Source organism: Anopheles merus, chromosome 2R, assembly GCF_017562075.2.
Source record: "Anopheles merus strain MAF chromosome 2R, AmerM5.1, whole genome shotgun sequence".
Classification (NCBI taxonomy): Eukaryota; Metazoa; Arthropoda; class Insecta; order Diptera; family Culicidae; genus Anopheles; species Anopheles merus.
Window position 1 is genome coordinate 50,444,004 of NC_054082.1, and position 19,996 is coordinate 50,463,999.

The following is a 19,996-nucleotide window of genomic DNA, read 5'->3' on the forward strand; positions in this document are numbered from 1 at the left end:
AGAACATATAATTTTATCAACATTTCATATTTGTACTGCATACTGCGTGCATTAAGATGCTTGATGCTTGGATACGCTTTAAGTGCCACGACCAATCAGTACCGCGCAATTGGATAGTTAGTTCTCGATATTCGAGCATGGTCTGGATGGAAATTGAAACCGTCCGACACTGTAGGAGCTGGCGCGTCCTTTCAATACATCAACGAACCATCTCGTGTTGTTAAGTACTTATTATTATTATGGTTTGCTAATTGATATGATCCAAGACCGATTTGGATTTGGAAATAAGTATTCTCTGATCCATTTTGGGAGCCGGTCTCGTGGTACAGTCGTCAGCTCGTACGACTTAACAACATTCCCGTCATGGTTTCAAGCCCCAGATGGACCGTGCCGCCATACGTAGGACTGACTATCCTGCTATGGGGGGATAATCCATAAGTCATTGAAAGCCAACCCCATATGTGGTACAGACAAGCCTTGACTGACATTGGTTGTTGAGCTAAAAAGAAGCAGAATCCATTTTGGGAAATGATTTTATCATTCAATCAAACGAGTCAATCATAAACATCATAGTTTTAAATATTCAAAACTAGTTGAGATCTTTAAAACACATGATTTTATGTAAATTCAATGATCTGTTAGTTAGATAAACGTCGGTAAAGGTAGATACGATATTATTATTATTATTCATTATTATTATTATTTATTCAATAATTTGTTGGCCTATAGGGTTTTACAAATGTGTTCTTATAATCTAGGGAAACATATGGGATGAGGAGTCTCGAAGACGGGAGCGGAATTTGGAAACTGGGACGTTGAAGTCGAATAGGCGATACGAATCGTTGAAGGCAGAAAGAGCGCGCAGGAAAGGGTCATTCTGGCCATGACGAGTTTGGCGGGAAGGAATAATATTTTATAAGAATATTTTGGACGTTTCGTAATAGATCGCAAATCTCTTAGAAAAACAAAATACTAATAAAACACTGATCAAATAATGCGATTTATACATTAGACTAAGAAGAGGCTGATTATAAAAATACTCGCTTTAAAATTTGCTTCATTCATCAATGTATTGTAAATCACATAAAGAACACAATCATTGACTGAAAACAATTCCACGTCCCAACCAAGTTCCAGGATCAATGAAATAGACAACAGCAAGTTCCAAGTTCCATTTTATTGATTATGGTAACTACTGATTATTTTCAATAACAAATACTTCGAAGACTGCACAATTCAAAAGTATGCCACAAAGAAAGGATTACTATCAATTGCGGGTTAATCAAACTAAGACAGGTGGCGAAAATGGAACCATTGATTAAGACAGCCACTGACCGATTTCATTAAAAAAACACACTCTTGGAAGTTTCCACACAATCTCATCTTTTGCCAATTTTACCACAGACGTTGTGCTGCACTGATAAGAATCAAACTGTAAACATGTGGGCAGTAAAAATTATTTCATCGTTCAACACGGCGGTTATTACACTATTCGAAGCAGCTGAAAAGATTTGATGATAGCAGGACCGTGAGATCAGCAAATTTGAGGTATAAAAGATGATCCTGTGACCACCAGAAGGCACATTCGAGCTTTGGAGTGCATTCAAAGCATCCGGGCAACTGCGAACAACCGAACCATGATTGCGAAGTTACTCCTCCTCACGCTTGGTAAGTGTTATTCATTCAATCGTTGGCTCGTTATTCCTTTGGAAGGATTTCATCTGCCGTGCAATATATCTAATCGGTTGGTGTGCTGCTTTGTGTTTTACAGTGGGGTTGTGTACGGCGTACCAGTACTCGTACGAGTATGAGTTCCCCTCCTCTCGCCCGTTCAACAAGACGGGCTTCGAGTTCGGTGCCTGGGAACCGAACAAGGAGTACGTGTACAACGTGACGACGAAAACCATGACCGCTCTGCCGGACCTCGAGGACTACTGGACCGGCATTGTGACGCACGGCTATTTGGTGATCCGTCCCAAGGATCACAACTACGTCGTTGCCTACATAGACCGTCCGACGTACGCGGCGTTCAACGAGTATCTGCCCCGTGGATACCGTACTGAACTGTCGCGCTTCAACCTGAAGTGGCAGCCGATGCCATTCAGCTCGAAGCCCTTCGGAATCTACTACAACAAGGGAGCCGTCAAGGGCTTCTATGTTGAGAAGACGGTCCCCAACCACGAGGTCAACATGCTCAAGGGCTGGGTCAGCCAGCTGCAGCTGGACACCCAGGGAGCGTACGTGATCAAGTCGGAGTTCAACCAGTTCCCGGAGAACAACACCCTCACCGGTGTGTACAAGACCATGGAGCCATCGGTGACCGGCGAATGTGAAACCCTTTACGACGTCAACCCCGTCCCGGAATTCCACTTCCAGTCCCACAAGGAATGGGTTCCTCAGCCCCAGTGGCTCGAGGAAGACCAGCATGTGTTCCATGTTGTCAAGTCCCGCAACTTTGACCGTTGCGAGCAGCGCATGGGCTTCCATTTTGGCTTCAGCGGGTTCAGCGACTTCAAGCCAAACACCAACCAGATGGGTAACATCATGACCAAGTCGGAAGTGACCCAGATGTATCTGACCGGCAACTGGTACAACTATACCATCCAGTCGGTGTCCACCGTCAACAAGGTTGTGGTCAGCCCGTCGCTCGTCAACAGCCAGAAGGCTATGGTCTACGCTCAGGTCAACATGACGCTCAATGAAATCACGCCCTACGATAAGTACCCCGAAGGCCCAGCTGACGATCGTCAGGTCTTCGTCGACCTGGTGTACAGCTACAACATGGCTCATGATAAGAACAACTTCGTTCGTCCGGCCAACGAGACCGATGACTCTTCGTCGTCGTCGTCGTCGTCGTCGTCTTCGGATTCCGACTCTGACTCGTCCAGCTCTTCGGACTCGTCCAGCTCTAGCTCGGAGGAGGAAGCGGAAAACTTCAAAATCAGCCCGACTGAGCAGTACAAGAAGCAGGCTAAGCAAGTCGAGCGTCGTGGAAACCGCAACCGTCGTGATCTGAATGCCTTCAAGGAGAAGCAGTACTACGAAGCGTACAAGCGCGACCAGTACCGTCTGCGTAAGCAAAACGACACCTCGTCCGACTCGTCTAGCTCCGATGATTCTTCGTCCAGCAGCTCTTCGTCCAGCTCTTCGGAGTCGGATGAGCACGACTTCTACAGCTCTTCCGAGTCTGACTCCGACTCGCTGAGCAGCGAGGAGTTCTACCAGCCGATCCCGGAAAGCATGAAGGATGCCCCTCAGACTCCCTTCCTTCCCTACTTCACTGGATACAAGGGATACAGCGTGCAGTACGCCCACAACGTCGATGCCTCTCGCTACGCCTACAAGCTGACCTACGAGATCGCCGACGAGCTGCAGGAAATCTCCCAGGTCCCCAAGTCGAACACGCTGAACAAGTTCACCATTTTGGCCCGTGTCCTGCGCACCATGCACTACCAGGACATCTACGACGTTTGCCAGAAGCTGTTTGTTTCGCAGAAGGAACGCGAAGAGGGCAGCAACCACAGCGAGTCGTTCGCCAAGAAGGTTGACGCCTGGAACACTTTCCGCGACGCTTTGGCCCAGGCCGGTACCCCGCCTGCCTTCAAGGTAATCAAGGAGTTGATCGAAGAGAAGAAACTGCGTGGTGATGAAGCGGCCAGCGTCATCGCTACTCTGCCCAAGACCATCCGCTACCCGACCGAAACGGTGATGCACGAGTACTTCCTGCTGGTGACGTCTAACGCTGTCCAGCATCAGGAGTACCTGAATACCACCGCTCTCATTTCCTACTGTGACTTCCTGAACCGTGCCCAGGTCAACAACCGTTCGGCCTACAACTACTACCCGGTGTATAGCTTTGGCCGTTTGGCTGATGCCGACTACAAGATCGTGGCTCACAAGGTTGTGCCGTGGTTCGCGCACCAGCTGCGTGAAGCCGTCAAGGCTGGTGACAGTGTGAAGGTGCAGGTGTACATCCGCTGTCTTGGACATTTGGGACACCCCGAGATCCTGAACGTTTTCGAACCGTACCTGGAAGGCAAGATCCCAGTGACCCACTTCCAGCGTCTGGCTTTCATTGTCGCTCTGGACCGTCTGGTCGAGAACTACCCGCGTCTGGCTCGCTCTGTGCTGTTCAAGGTGTATCAAAACACCGGAGATGCCCATGAGGTCCGTTGTGCTGCAGTGTACCTGCTGATCCGCACGAAGCCCCCGGTATACATGCTCCAGCGTATGGCTGAGCAGACCCACTACGACCCGAGCACGTACGTCCGCGCTGCCGTCAAGACCGCTCTGGAGAGCGCTTCCGAGGCTGATGAGTTTGATGATGATTACGAGTTCTCCCAGAATGCTCAGGCCGCTGTCAAGCACCTGAACCCCCGCGATTTTAGCCTGCAGTACTCTGGCACTTTCCTGCGTGATTTTGCCTTCAAGGAGCTTGAGCTCTCGTACCGCATGTACTTCTCCCAGATCGCTGCTGACGACCACTACGTCCCGAGCGGCTTCTTCTTCCACCTGCGCAAGAACATGGGTGGCCTGAAGCGTTTCTCGACCTTCTACTACCTGATCTCGAGCATGGAGACGTTCTTCGATTTGCTCGACAAGCAGTACGACAGCTACAACAAGCACCAGGAGTACAAGTCTAGCGACTACTACTACAAGTACTACAAGCAGTATCCGCACCTGTTCAAGGACTACTTCAGCCAGTACAACAAGAACCACAAGTACCAGAACGATTACTACGAGCAGTTCGGAAACAAGAACCAGGAGGAGTTCCAGAAGTGGTCCACCACCCGCATCGCCAAGCTGCTGAACATCGATCCCGAGGAGGCTGAGGAGCTGGAGGGTCAGTTCATGTTCCAGATCTTCAACGGAGAGCGCTTCTTCGCCTTCAACAACCAGACCATTGAGCAGTTCCCGAGCCTTGTGAAGAAGTACTTCGAGGACTTCGAGGATGGTTTCGCCTACAACATGACCAAGTTCTATCAGCAGAACGTTGTCACCATGGCCTTCCCGCTGGCCACCGGTCTGCCATTCCACTACAGCCTGAAGACCCCGACTCTGATGAAGTTCGAGTTCGAGGCCTCTGCCACCACCTACCCGAGCATTTTCAAGACCCCCACTGGATACCCCGAGAAGGAGAACGACGACTTTATCCATATGCCCCGTTGGTTCAACGGATCCGCTGATGTGAACATGGCCTACTCTCGCCTGGTTGATGCCAAGGTTGGCTTCATTACGCCCTTCGACCACCAGCGTTATGTCGCCGGTTACCAGAAGAAGTTCCAGGGTTACCTGCCATTCAGCTTCGACTTTGGCTTCGACTTTGAGAACAACGACTTTGAAGTGAACGTGCAGCCGCTGGAGCCCAAGAAGGACGTGCTACTCTTCCACATGAGCTCGTGGCCGTACACCGGATACAAGGACATCGCCGATCTGCGCCCGATGGCCGAGCAGCCGAGCGTGCACATTCTGCACGATCGCGCCCAAACCACAAAGTCGTTCGAGCAGTCGTTCGGTCAGTCGCTGACCGGCGTTGCTCTGCGCTTCCAGGCCAAGTACGATAAGGACTTCATCGACTACGCCTACCTGATGAAGCACATCGAGCAGCACGACTACTGGTCTGCGCTGGTCTATCCGTTCGCCTCGGAGACCTACCACTACCATCAGTTGAACCTGTACTACGATGCTCAGCGCACCAGCGTGAAGAATGTCAAGTTTGTGCTGCAGCACAAGCAGGCCGACTACGACCAGGACTTCCAGACCGCCGACGTGAAACACCCGAAGGGTCGCCACGGATACTCTGGATTCTACAACGAGTACAACTACGCCCAGCCCTTCGTCTACTACGCCGGAAGCCAGCGCCGACAGGAGCAGTTCATGCGCAACGCTGGTGCCGGTATTCGCAACAGCGACGTCAATGTCTACGATTTCGGAATCGTGTTCGAGGGCAAGCAGCAGAAGGCTGAGTTCGTGTTTACCACCGCCTATGCCGACAGCCCAGTCGACGAGAAGGAGCGTCTGTTGATGTTCCTGTCCTTCAGCCCGTACGTGTCGTCCAGTGCCTTCTTCGAGTTCATTCCGTTCTCTGGCAAGCAGTTCCAGATGTGCTTCTCGGCTACCAACCAGTACCCGAACATGCCCAAGCTCAACTTCCTCAATGTTCTCAACTTTGACAAGGTCGGAAGCATGAACTGGGAGCTGGCATACGGTGAGAAGTGCCAGGGAGGATCGCACGTCTCGATGAAGGGTAAGCTGATCCAGTCGGAGCCCTACCGCCACTTCCTGCGTATCTCCGAGGCTGGCCAGAGCTGCAAGCAGCAGATGGACCACGGATACTTCCAACTGCCCGCTTGTCAAAATGCCACTCGCCAGGCCGGATACTTCGATCAGTACTCGTTCAACTTTGAGTACAAGGATGTCTCGAACTATGCAAAGAACCTGACCTACCAGTTCTTCGACTACGCTCGTTACTTCACCTTCCCGTACTGGAACGAGGACTACTTCTTCCAGGGCAAGCACAACCAGTTCCAGATCGACTTCCAGCTGGCTCCGTACTTTGATTACTACAACGCTTCCTTCTACGGATCTGACCGTAGCTTCGCTATCCAGAACTACCCGATCGAAAGCGAATACGCCCGTTACTTCTTCTCCGTCCACCCCGACTTTGACTACTACGAGCGCATGTTCAACTACGCTTACCGCGGAAACTACCATCGTAAGTATACAGGCGTAACTTCATCATTACTACACGCTACAAAGATACCAATAATTGTTTTCTTTTCTCTACAGCATCTTGCGTTGTGTCGAACAAATTCGTCAACACCTTCGATGGAAAGACCTACGACTATGAGCTTGGCAACTGCTGGCATGTTGTGCTGCACACCGTCAAGCCTGACTATTATTTCTATGCCCAGGACTCGCACTTCATGAACTCGGACTACGAATACAACTGGAAGAACGGCTTCGGAGAGGATGAGCAGATCACCATCCTGGCCCGTCACGGCGAGGACAACCAGCTCTTCTTGAAGGCTATCCTTGGCCAGTACAAGCAGAACGATTACAACATCGATATCATCCCCCACGGACACGAGCTCCCGACGGTCTACATCAATGGCAAGCCCCAGCAGATCCACGAGAAGTACGCCGTCGAAATGTACACCAATGATGATGGTGGCGATCAGCCGCTGATCCGCGTCTATGCCCTGCCTGGTAACGAGCTGGAGATCAGCTTCCGCGATGACGACATCAAGATCGTGTTCGACGGATACCGTGCCCGTTTCTTCGCCGACCAGTCGTACTTCAACAACTTCGTCGGTCTTTGCGGTACCAACAATGGCGAAGGAGAGGACGACTTCATCACCCCCGACCAGTGCGTCATGCGCAAGCCTGAATACTTTGCCGCTTCGTACGCGCTCACCGGCATGAACTGCAGTGGGCCGGCTCAGGCCTACTTCACCGAGTACCACCAGAAGGCTCAGCAGCACTGCGTCAAGCCCCAGTACTACTTCGGCAACGTCATCAGCGAGCAGGAAGCCGGACGTCAGCGTTACAACTACTACTACAAGGACTTTGATCTTTCGGACTCATCCTCGTCCGAGTCTTCGTCGTCGTCGGATGAATTTGATGATTCCAACTCGTCCTCGTCGGAGGAGCGCAAGCCGAACCGTGAGCACTTCTTTGAGAAGCAGCAATACACCGAAAAGGAGTGCCCCGTGAAATACCAGGCTCAGTACGTCGAGCAGGGTGACAAGATTTGCTTCACTAGCCGTCCGCTCCCAACTTGCGCCTCGCAATGCAAGGCTACCGAGAAGGCTCCCAAGTACGTCGATGTCCACTGCCGTGACGCTACCGATTCCGTGGCTCAGCTGTACAAGCAGCAGATCCGCAAGGGAGTCAACCCGGACATGAGCAACAAATCGGTCACCAAGACCGTCAAGTTTTTCTTGCCCAAGAAGTGTGTGCACGTCTACTAAAAACACAAATCAAACTGAAAACCCGAGCCAAATGAACCGTTTGTGAAAGAATCAAAATCAAGCATTATGAAAATGTATAAAAAAATGGAGGTGTATTTATAATAAAAAGAGCATTTTATGAAAACGTATGGTCTAAAGAACTTATTAAAAGTAAACTCTCTATCAGCAATCAGTTGGTGAACTCGGATGAACAAATATACTCGTTTTAACTGGACGTGACAACACATTTTGACATCAACTCGAGCCTAGTTGTAATCCTATACATAATAATATGTAAATATTACAAAAGCATGGAATCATTCTTCTTCTCCTTCTTTGGCACAACAACCGTTGTCGGTCAAGGCCTGCTTGTACCCACTGGTGAAGTGAGCTTGACTTTCTTTGACTTATTGTTACCATAGCAGGATAGTCAGTCCTACGTATGGGGGCACGGGCTATTCGGGGCTTGAACCCATAACGGCCATGTTGTTAAGTCGTACGAGTTGACTGTACCACCAGACCGGCCCAATCATTAATATGGCAAAACTTTTGACCTCACCATGCTGCAAACAATATTCCTAACAACTAATAACTAATAATTAATTTCTCAGGAAAAAGCTCTTTGACAATCGTTGCACTCGTAAAAAAATCATCTGGATTTGTTAAATGTTGGATGATGTTTTCCAATGCGACAATTTTTTCCTAAAATCGACAAAAATGAAGCCAAATGATTTGTATGAAATAAAGGAGAAATAATGGATGAGAGAAAATATACTACCGCGAGAAAAATATATAGAGCTATTTCATAATTTCTAAATCGTTGTATTGCAGATTTGTATAGATCGCGTATCACGAAACGCAGATATTTGTTGCATTGACACAGTATTACGTAGGCAAAAGGCATTGACGCATGCAAAACTTCAGTTATGCCTATTAAATCAGTGAAGACCTAGGTGTATTTTCTCTATACAAAATTTCGTATGCGATTTTCATCATTGTGAATATCTCATCGTCGTGAGGAAATAATGTTAGTATTACATACGGGAAATTTGACCTCGAGTTCACCTCGACCATAATAATTGATCCGTCAATCCATATTGCTCTGCAATAATGAAAGTTGCAAGAGTACGACAGTATGAAATGCCATACTAAAAGATGCTCAGCAATTTGCAACATAATAGTTTGTTCCCAGCGTTCAAATGCTGGCAATTTTGTAGGCGGGTCGCACTTCGTCGATGACTAGTCTTTATATGATAATTTCTCAGTAAAAGGTGCTAGTGCATCTACTACATTCTACTGGAAATAAATGAAATAACAAAGTGGGATTCACCTACAACATGTTATTTATTAATAGTTTAGTTTAACCAACCTATGAACTAATTTGATATAGAAATTTGTAATCAGTTTTCTATGAAGTAAAATTCTAAAATCAAACATTAAAAAACCTGGAAAAGAACCTGATTGTTTTATAGTACCCGTACTCATGGCTTCTATTAGCCGAAAACATAGGTTTACAATTGGATAAGCATAGATAAACCTTTAGCTTAGGTAGCCTGGACGGCTACCGGCTCTATTTATTTATTTATTTATTTATTAATGTTGTTATTTATTTATATCAATTCATTTATTTATTTACTAATTCATTTATTTACTTATTTCTTCATTATTTTTTTGTAATATTCAATGGTTAGTATTAAAAAGAGTAAGTTTAGTAAGTTCACAAACAAACTGAAAATTATTTAGTACTTTATGATGCATAATCCTTAAAAATTAAGCAATAATAAAGTCAAAAAAAATTAATAACAATAATTTACCTACATTAATAATACCCTACGGTTAGTCGTTGTATTATTTCAAAATAGAAATGAATGCCGGTTTTGCTCAAGGTATTTATCTATGAATGCTAAAAGAGTGCGACTGAAGAACATATAATTATAAAATTTCATATTTGTACTGCATACTGCGTGCATTAAGATGCTTTATGCTTGGATACGCTTTAAGTGCCACGACCAATCAGTACCGCGCAATTGGATAGTTAGTTCTCGATATTCGAGCATGGTCTGGATGGGAATTGAAACCGTCCGACACTGTAGGAGCTGGCGCGTCCTTTCAATACATCAACGAACCATCTCGTGTTGTTAAGTACTTATTATTATTATGGTTTGCTAATTGATATGATCCAAGACCGATTTGGATTTGGAAATAAGTATTCTCTGATCCATTTTGGGAGCCGGTCTCGTGGTACAGTCGTCAGCTCGTACGACTTAACAACATTCCCGTCATGGTTTCAAGCCCCAGATGGACCGTGCCGCCTTACGTAGGACTGACTATCCTGCTATGGGGGGATAATCCATAAGTCATTGAAAGCCAACCCCATATGTGGTACAGACAAGCCTTGACTGACATTGGTTGTTGAGCTAAAAAGAAGCAGAATCCATTTTGGGAAATGATTTTATCATTCAATCAAACGAGTCAATCATAAACATCATAGTTTTAAATATTCAAAACTAGTTGAGATCTTTAAAACACATGATTTTATGTAAATTCAATGATCTGTTAGTTAGATAAACGTCGGTAAAGGTAGATACGATATTATTATTATTATTCATTATTATTATTATTTATTCAATAATTTGTTGGCCTATAGGGTTTTACAAATGTGTTCTTATAATCTAGGGAAACATATGGGATGAGGAGTCTCGAAGACGGGAGCGGAATTGGGAAACTGGGACGTTGAAGTCGAATAGGCGATACGAATCGTTGAAGGCAGAAAGAGCGCGCAGGAAAGGGTCATTCTGGCCATGACGAGTTTGGCGGGAAGGAATAATATTTTATAAGAATATTTTGGACGTTTCGTAATAGATCGCAAATCTCTTAGAAAAACAAAATACTAATAAAACACTGATCAAATAATGCGATTTATACATTAGACTAAGAAGAGGCTGATTATAAAAATACTCGCTTTAAAATTTGCTTCATTCATCAATGTATTGTAAATCACATAAAGAACACAATCATTGACTGAAAACAATTCCACGTCCCAACCAAGTTCCAGGATCAATGAAATAGACAACAGCAAGTTCCAAGTTCCATTTTATTGATTATGGTAACTACTGATTATTTTCAATAACAAATACTTCGAAGACTGCACAATTCAAAAGTATGCCACAAAGAAAGGATTACTATCAATTGCGGGTTAATCAAACTAAGACAGGTGGCGAAAATGGAACCATTGATTAAGACAGCCACTGACCGATTTCATTAAAAAAACACACTCTTGGAAGTTTCCACACAATCTCATCTTTTGCCAATTTTACCACAGACGTTGTGCTGCACTGATAAGAATCAAACTGTAAACATGTGGGCAGTAAAAATTATTTCATCGTTCAACACGGCGGTTATTACACTATTCGAAGCAGCTGAAAAGATTTGATGATAGCAGGACCGTGAGATCAGCAAATTTGAGGTATAAAAGATGATCCTGTGACCACCAGAAGGCACATTCGAGCTTTGGAGTGCATTCAAAGCATCCGGGCAACTGCGAACAACCGAACCATGATTGCGAAGTTACTCCTCCTCACGCTTGGTAAGTGTTATTCATTCAATCGTTGGCTCGTTATTCCTTTGGAAGGATTTCATCTGCCGTGCAATATATCTAATCGGTTGGTGTGCTGCTTTGTGTTTTACAGTGGGGTTGTGTACGGCGTACCAGTACTCGTACGAGTATGAGTTCCCCTCCTCTCGCCCGTTCAACAAGACGGGCTTCGAGTTCGGTGCCTGGGAACCGAACAAGGAGTACGTGTACAACGTGACGACGAAAACCATGACCGCTCTGCCGGACCTCGAGGACTACTGGACCGGCATTGTGACGCACGGCTATTTGGTGATCCGTCCCAAGGATCACAACTACGTCGTTGCCTACATTGACCGTCCGACGTACGCGGCGTTCAACGAGTATCTGCCCCGTGGATACCGTACTGAACTGTCGCGCTTCAACCTGAAGTGGCAGCCGATGCCATTCAGCTCGAAGCCCTTCGGAATCTACTACAACAAGGGAGCCGTCAAGGGCTTCTATGTTGAGAAGACGGTCCCCAACCACGAGGTCAACATGCTCAAGGGCTGGGTCAGCCAGCTGCAGCTGGACACCCAGGGAGCGTACGTGATCAAGTCGGAGTTCAACCAGTTCCCGGAGAACAACACCCTCACCGGTGTGTACAAGACCATGGAGCCATCGGTGACCGGCGAATGTGAAACCCTTTACGACGTCAACCCCGTCCCGGAATTCCACTTCCAGTCCCACAAGGAATGGGTTCCTCAGCCCCAGTGGCTTGAGGAAGACCAGCATGTGTTCCATGTTGTCAAGTCCCGCAACTTTGACCGTTGCGAGCAGCGCATGGGCTTCCATTTTGGCTTCAGCGGGTTCAGCGACTTCAAGCCAAACACCAACCAGATGGGTAACATCATGACCAAGTCGGAAGTGACCCAGATGTATCTGACCGGCAACTGGTACAACTATACCATCCAGTCGGTGTCCACCGTCAACAAGGTTGTGGTCAGCCCGTCGCTGGTCAACAGCCAGAAGGCTATGGTCTACGCTCAGGTCAACATGACGCTCAATGAAATCACGCCCTACCATAAGTACCCCGAAGGCCCAGCTGACGATCGTCAGGTCTTCGTCGACCTGGTGTACAGCTACAACATGGCTCATGATAAGAACAACTTCGTTCGTCCGGCCAACGAGACCGATGACTCTTCGTCGTCGTCGTCGTCGTCGTCGTCTTCGGATTCCGACTCTGACTCGTCCAGCTCTTCGGACTCGTCCAGCTCTAGCTCGGAGGAGGAAGCGGAAAACTTCAAAATCAGCCCGACTGAGCAGTACAAGAAGCAGGCTAAGCAAGTCGAGCGTCGTGGAAACCGCAACCGTCGTGATCTGAATGCCTTCAAGGAGAAGCAGTACTACGAAGCGTACAAGCGCGACCAGTACCGTCTGCGTAAGCAAAACGACACCTCGTCCGACTCGTCTAGCTCCGATGATTCTTCGTCCAGCAGCTCTTCGTCAAGCTCTTCGGAGTCGGATGAGCACGACTTCTACAGCTCTTCCGAGTCTGACTCCGACTCGCTGAGCAGCGAGGAGTTCTACCAGCCGATCCCGGAAAGCATGAAGGATGCCCCTCAGACTCCCTTCCTTCCCTACTTCACTGGATACAAGGGATACAGCGTGCAGTACGCCCACAACGTCGATGCCTCTCGCTACGCCTACAAGCTGGCCTACGAGATCGCCGACGAGCTGCAGGAAATCTCCCAGGTCCCCAAGTCGAACACGCTGAACAAGTTCACCATTTTGGCCCGTGTCCTGCGCACCATGCACTACCAGGACATCTACGACGTTTGCCAGAAGCTGTTTGTTTCGCAGAAGGAACGCGAAGAGGGCAGCAACCACAGCGAGTCGTTCGCCAAGAAGGTTGACGCCTGGAACACTTTCCGCGACGCTTTGGCCCAGGCCGGTACCCCGCCTGCCTTCAAGGTAATCAAGGAGTTGATCGAAGAGAAGAAACTGCGTGGTGATGAAGCGGCCAGCGTCATCGCTACTCTGCCCAAGACCATCCGCTACCCGACCGAAACGGTGATGCACGAGTACTTCCTGCTGGTGACGTCTAACGCTGTCCAGCATCAGGAGTACCTGAATACCACCGCTCTCATTTCCTACTGTGACTTCCTGAACCGTGCCCAGGTCAACAACCGTTCGGCCTACAACTACTACCCGGTGTATAGCTTTGGCCGTTTGGCTGATGCCGACTACAAGATCGTGGCTCACAAGGTTGTGCCGTGGTTCGCGCACCAGCTGCGTGAAGCCGTCAAGGCTGGTGACAGTGTGAAGGTGCAGGTGTACATCCGCTGTCTTGGACATTTGGGACACCCCGAGATCCTGAACGTTTTCGAACCGTACCTGGAAGGCAAGATCCCAGTGACCCACTTCCAGCGTCTGGCTTTCATTGTCGCTCTGGACCGTCTGGTCGAGAACTACCCGCGTCTGGCTCGCTCTGTGCTGTTCAAGGTGTATCAAAACACCGGAGATGCCCATGAGGTCCGTTGTGCTGCAGTGTACCTGCTGATCCGCACGAAGCCCCCGGTATACATGCTCCAGCGTATGGCTGAGCAGACCCACTACGACCCGAGCACGTACGTCCGCGCTGCCGTCAAGACCGCTCTGGAGAGCGCTTCCGAGGCTGATGAGTTTGATGATGATTACGAGTTCTCCCAGAATGCTCAGGCCGCTGTCAAGCACCTGAACCCCCGCGATTTTAGCCTGCAGTACTCTGGCACTTTCCTGCGTGATTTTGCCTTCAAGGAGCTTGAGCTCTCGTACCGCATGTACTTCTCCCAGATCGCTGCTGACGACCACTACGTCCCGAGCGGCTTCTTCTTCCACCTGCGCAAGAACATGGGTGGCCTGAAGCGTTTCTCGACCTTCTACTACCTGATCTCGAGCATGGAGACGTTCTTCGATTTGCTCGACAAGCAGTACGACAGCTACAACAAGCACCAGGAGTACAAGTCTAGCGACTACTACTACAAGTACTACAAGCAGTATCCGCACCTGTTCAAGGACTACTTCAGCCAGTACAACAAGAACCACAAGTACCAGAACGATTACTACGAGCAGTTCGGAAACAAGAACCAGGAGGAGTTCCAGAAGTGGTCCACCACCCGCATCGCCAAGCTGCTGAACATCGATCCCGAGGAGGCTGAGGAGCTGGAGGGTCAGTTCATGTTCCAGATCTTCAACGGAGAGCGCTTCTTCGCCTTCAACAACCAGACCATTGAGCAGTTCCCGAGCCTTGTGAAGAAGTACTTCGAGGACTTCGAGGATGGTTTCGCCTACAACATGACCAAGTTCTATCAGCAGAACGTTGTCACCATGGCCTTCCCGCTGGCCACCGGTCTGCCATTCCACTACAGCCTGAAGACCCCGACTCTGATGAAGTTCGAGTTCGAGGCCTCTGCCACCACCTACCCGAGCATTTTCAAGACCCCCACTGGATACCCCGAGAAGGAGAACGACGACTTTATCCATATGCCCCGTTGGTTCAACGGATCCGCTGATGTGAACATGGCCTACTCTCGCCTGGTTGATGCCAAGGTTGGCTTCATTACGCCCTTCGACCACCAGCGTTATGTCGCCGGTTACCAGAAGAAGTTCCAGGGTTACCTGCCATTCAGCTTCGACTTTGGCTTCGACTTTGAGAACAACGACTTTGAAGTGAACGTGCAGCCGCTGGAGCCCAAGAAGGACGTGCTACTCTTCCACATGAGCTCGTGGCCGTACACCGGATACAAGGACATCGCCGATCTGCGCCCGATGGCCGAGCAGCCGAGCGTGCACATTCTGCACGATCGCGCCCAAACCACAAAGTCGTTCGAGCAGTCGTTCGGTCAGTCGCTGACCGGCGTTGCTCTGCGCTTCCAGACCAAGTACGATAAGGACTTCATCGACTACGCCTACCTGATGAAGCACATCGAGCAGCACGACTACTGGTCTGCGCTGGTCTATCCGTTCGCCTCGGAGACCTACCACTACCATCAGTTGAACCTGTACTACGATGCTCAGCGCACCAGCGTGAAGAATGTCAAGTTTGTGCTGCAGCACAAGCAGGCCGACTACGACCAGGACTTCCAGACCGCCGACGTGAAACACCCGAAGGGTCGCCACGGATACTCTGGATTCTACAACGAGTACAACTACGCCCAGCCCTTCGTCTACTACGCCGGAAGCCAGCGCCGACAGGAGCAGTTCATGCGCAACGCTGGTGCCGGTATTCGCAACAGCGACGTTAATGTCTACGATTTCGGAATCGTGTTCGAGGGCAAGCAGCAGAAGGCTGAGTTCGTGTTTACCACCGCCTATGCCGACAGCCCAGTCGACGAGAAGGAGCGTCTGTTGATGTTCCTGTCCTTCAGCCCGTACGTGTCGTCCAGTGCCTTCTTCGAGTTCATTCCGTTCTCTGGCAAGCAGTTCCAGATGTGCTTCTCGGCTACCAACCAGTACCCGAACATGCCCAAGCTCAACTTCCTCAATGTTCTCAACTTTGATAAGGTCGGAAGCATGAACTGGGAGCTGGCATACGGTGAGAAGTGCCAGGGAGGATCGCACGTCTCGATGAAGGGTAAGCTGATCCAGTCGGAGCCCTACCGTCACTTCCTGCGTATCTCCGAGGCTGGCCAGAGCTGCAAGCAGCAGATGGACCACGGATACTTCCAACTGCCCGCTTGTCAAAATGCCACTCGCCAGGCCGGATACTTCGATCAGTACTCGTTCAACTTTGAGTACAAGGATGTCTCGAACTATGCAAAGAACCTGACCTACCAGTTCTTCGACTACGCTCGTTACTTCACCTTCCCGTACTGGAACGAGGACTACTTCTTCCAGGGCAAGCACAACCAGTTCCAGATCGACTTCCAGCTGGCTCCGTACTTTGATTACTACAACGCTTCCTTCTACGGATCTGACCGTAGCTTCGCTATCCAGAACTACCCGATCGAAAGCGAATACGCCCGTTACTTCTTCTCCGTCCACCCCGACTTTGACTACTACGAGCGCATGTTCAACTACGCTTACCGCGGAAACTACCATCGTAAGTATACAGGCGTAACTTCATCATTACTACACGCTACAAAGATACCAATAATTGTTTTCTTTTCTCTACAGCATCTTGCGCTGTGTCGAACAAATTCGTCAACACCTTCGATGGAAAGACCTACGACTATGAGCTTGGCAACTGCTGGCATGTTGTGCTGCACACCGTCAAGCCTGACTACTATTTCTACGCCCAGGACTCGCACTTCATGAACTCGGACTACGAATACAACTGGAAGAACGGCTTCGGAGAGGATGAGCAGATCACCATCCTGGCCCGTCACGGCGAGGACAACCAGCTCTTCTTGAAGGCTATCCTTGGCCAGTACAAGCAGAACGATTACAACATCGATATCATCCCCCACGGACACGAGCTCCCGATGGTCTACATCAATGGCAAGCCCCAGCAGATCCACGAGAAGTACGCCGTCGAAATGTACACCAATGATGATGGTGGCGATCAGCCGCTGATCCGCGTCTATGCCCTGCCTGGTAACGAGCTGGAGATCAGCTTCCGCGATGACGACATCAAGATCGTGTTCGACGGATACCGTGCCCGTTTCTTCGCTGACCAGTCGTACTTCAACAACTTCGTCGGTCTTTGCGGTACCAACAATGGCGAAGGAGAGGACGACTTCATCACCCCCGACCAGTGCGTCATGCGCAAGCCCGAATACTTTGCCGCTTCGTACGCGCTCACCGGCATGAACTGCAGTGGGCCGGCTCAGGCCTACTTCACCGAGTACCACCAGAAGGCTCAGCAGCACTGCGTCAAGCCCCAGTACTACTTCGGCAACGTCATCAGCGAGCAGGAAGCCGGACGTCAGCGTTACAACTACTACTACAAGGACTTTGATCTTTCGGACTCATCCTCGTCCGAGTCTTCGTCGTCGTCGGATGAATCTGATGATTCCAACTCGTCCTCGTCGGAGGAGCGCAAGCCGAACCGTGAGCACTTCTTTGAGAAGCAGCAATACACCGAAAAGGAGTGCCCCGTGAAATACCAGGCTCAGTACGTCGAGCAGGGTGACAAGATTTGCTTCACTAGCCGTCCGCTCCCAACTTGCGCCTCGCAATGCAAGGCTACCGAGAAGGCTCCCAAGTACGTCGATGTCCACTGCCGTGACGCTAACGATTCCGTGGCTCAGCTGTACAAGCAGCAGATCCGCAAGGGAGTCAACCCGGACATGAGCAACAAGTCGGTCACCAAGACCGTCAAGTTTTTCTTGCCCAAGAAGTGTGTGCACGTCTACTAAAAACACAAATCAAACTGAAAACCCGAGCCAAATGAACCGTTTGTGAAAGAATCGAAATCAAGCATTATGAAAATGTATAAAAAAATGGAGGTGTATTTATAATAAAAAGAGCATTTTATGAAAACGTATGGTCTAAAGAACTTATTAAAAGTAAACTCTCTATCAGCAATCAGTTGGTGAACTCGGATGAACAAATATACTCGTTTTAACTGGACGTGACAACACATTTTGACATCAACTCGAGCCTAGTTGTAATCCTATACAGAATAATATGTAAATATTACAGAGGTATGGAATGATCATGGCTCAATCTATGTTTTTCTGAATAAATTAAATATTCACATGAAACTATTGGTAATTTGTTCTATTGTTCCAAATATATGTTATCCAATTATATACATACAATTTTCGAGCACAAAATCTATTTGACGATCACATTTAATCTATACATGTATATATTATATATTATATATATTTTTTTTTTATTCAGGAGTAACGGTCCAAAAAGGCCGTATTGCTTAAATATATTATATATTATATATTATATATTATATATTATATATTATTTATTATACATTATATATTATATATTATATATATATTTATACATTATATTTTTAAATAAATGACAGTTTAAGGGTTTTCACAATTTCATACGAAAAAACGTCTCGATTCCTTAATAGAAACATTGGTTTCTGAAAGTTATTTTTTTCTTTATTTTTTTAGAGACTTTAAGCCAATTGGTCGCATTCGCCTCTTTAAGAAAGTTAAATAGGACATGGCTTAATGAAAATATTTCCCGATATCACATTTACTCCTTTTAGTGTTATCGTAATTGTGTTTTTCTTAGTACTTATAGTACATCGAAAAACTTGCTACTTAAGATTTGTTAAGCGAATATGAATTATTGCCATGTACTAATTATGTTTCGTAAATTGCAACAATGTGGATGGTGCAAAAGAGCAAATGATTTAATATTATCCCCCCCTTCCCCCCATGGGCCTTGATTATGCCCCCCCCCCCCCGGTGGCATTTCAAGTTTACTGTTCAATCTCCCTAAAGCAAGTTCAGTGCCAGTATCAACCCCAACCCCCTCCCTCCCTAAAACATAATTTAAGATAACATAAATAAGATAATGTAGCAAAATAACTGGATGTGGTATAATAAGGAAAATATGAAAATTATTTTGCTTTATACAGTAATATTGACTTACCATGCCTTCACATAACGACACTCGAACGTTTGATTGTGCATCACCTACAACACTGCCCTTGTAATAGCAACCTTGAAGCCATCTACTTTCTTCGTGATCCTCGGGCTTGCGTAAAGTTTCGTTTGGCCAAAAATGAGTCACCTGTTAAATGGCAACAAAGATTTTTTTAGTATGTCTATGTTTAAAATGTGTTAGGGGATGCAATTGTGTTATGATAATTCATTTTCAAGTCGAGATAAACAATCATAACCAGATTTCATTTATAATTTGAACATCTCACCCTCACTTATGATGTCACACGTACTTCATTCTTCTTACCTTCATATCCTTATGAATAAATTCTCCGTCATGCGATAATTTAATATGCATTCTGATCCCAAATACGTTCAGCTCGTACTCTGGATGAGGATCCCAGATTTTTGACGATCTACTTCGAAAAGCACCAGTGGCATCACGGGCGACATCATGAGCTATAGGTAATTATTCACAAAGACATAGTAAACATTTATATGTCAGCAAGACCAAACGTGATAGACAAAGTAAAACTTAATGCTAAACTAAATGACATGCTTTTATGTGTTTTTGCTTATAAAATCCTACAAGATTATGCTTGCCTACCTGTTTTGGATTCGTATAACAGATCATCTTGATGCAAGGGCCGAGCTATTTTGGTAATGTACGCAAATTCCGTATCGTTATTTACTTCATTCGCCTGCATCACATCGCCATTATCTATATTATTGCTAATAATACTATTGGTACTAATGTGGCCATCAGATACTGATGGTACTATCCTACTGCTCCCGTTATCATCATTGACTATAGCTACTCGCAAGGTCGATTCTCTCACTGCAGCTTCTGTAAAAAACACATATAAAGAAGAGCAATTAGTTTTTGCTTTATTATTTTTTAAAACATTATGTTTTAAAACATTAGCCTT

At 47.3% G+C, this 19,996-nt stretch overlaps 3 protein-coding genes across 11 annotated transcripts in view; 2 read left to right on the plus strand and 1 right to left on the minus strand.

The window, feature by feature from the left end:
* Window positions 1–19,996, minus strand: part of LOC121591113 (A disintegrin and metalloproteinase with thrombospondin motifs 9) — a 150,621-nt gene that overhangs the window by 47,097 nt on the left and 83,528 nt on the right. For all 9 annotated transcript variants that reach the window (XM_041911498.1, XM_041911500.1, XM_041911499.1 and 6 more), the window contains 3 exons: window positions 19,675–19,914; window positions 19,375–19,526; window positions 19,057–19,197 (listed from right to left, as the gene is read on the minus strand). In XM_041911498.1, coding sequence (XP_041767432.1) covers window positions 19,057–19,197; window positions 19,375–19,526; window positions 19,675–19,914 — 533 coding nt within the window. The remainder of the gene's footprint in view (window positions 1–19,056; window positions 19,198–19,374; window positions 19,527–19,674; window positions 19,915–19,996) is intronic.
* On the plus strand, window positions 1,353–8,177 carry LOC121591110 (vitellogenin-A1-like). Its single transcript, XM_041911494.1, has 3 exons — window positions 1,353–1,668; window positions 1,772–6,715; window positions 6,790–8,177. The coding sequence occupies exons 1-3, from the start codon at window positions 1,638–1,640 to the stop codon at window positions 7,971–7,973; spliced, it is 6,159 nt and encodes a 2,052-aa protein (XP_041767428.1). The 5' UTR covers window positions 1,353–1,637; the 3' UTR covers window positions 7,974–8,177.
* LOC121591111 (vitellogenin-A1-like) lies at window positions 11,223–18,100 on the plus strand. The gene is made up of 3 exons (XM_041911495.1): window positions 11,223–11,538; window positions 11,642–16,585; window positions 16,660–18,100. The coding sequence occupies exons 1-3, from the start codon at window positions 11,508–11,510 to the stop codon at window positions 17,841–17,843; spliced, it is 6,159 nt and encodes a 2,052-aa protein (XP_041767429.1). The 5' UTR covers window positions 11,223–11,507; the 3' UTR covers window positions 17,844–18,100.

What these genes read in the sequence shown, in the direction of transcription:
- LOC121591110 (XM_041911494.1), top strand. Translation starts at nt 1,638, where the DNA reads ATGATTGCGAAGTTACTCCTCCTCACGCTTG. An exon ending in GTTACTCCTCCTCACGCTTG is followed by an intron (nt 1,669 to 1,771) that starts GTAAGTGTTATT and finishes TGTGTTTTACAG; the next exon opens with TGGGGTTGTGTACGGCGTAC. An exon ending in TTACCGCGGAAACTACCATC is followed by an intron (nt 6,716 to 6,789) that starts GTAAGTATACAG and finishes TTTTCTCTACAG; the next exon opens with CATCTTGCGTTGTGTCGAAC.
- LOC121591111 (XM_041911495.1), top strand. Translation starts at nt 11,508, where the DNA reads ATGATTGCGAAGTTACTCCTCCTCACGCTTG. An exon ending in GTTACTCCTCCTCACGCTTG is followed by an intron (nt 11,539 to 11,641) that starts GTAAGTGTTATT and finishes TGTGTTTTACAG; the next exon opens with TGGGGTTGTGTACGGCGTAC. An exon ending in TTACCGCGGAAACTACCATC is followed by an intron (nt 16,586 to 16,659) that starts GTAAGTATACAG and finishes TTTTCTCTACAG; the next exon opens with CATCTTGCGCTGTGTCGAAC.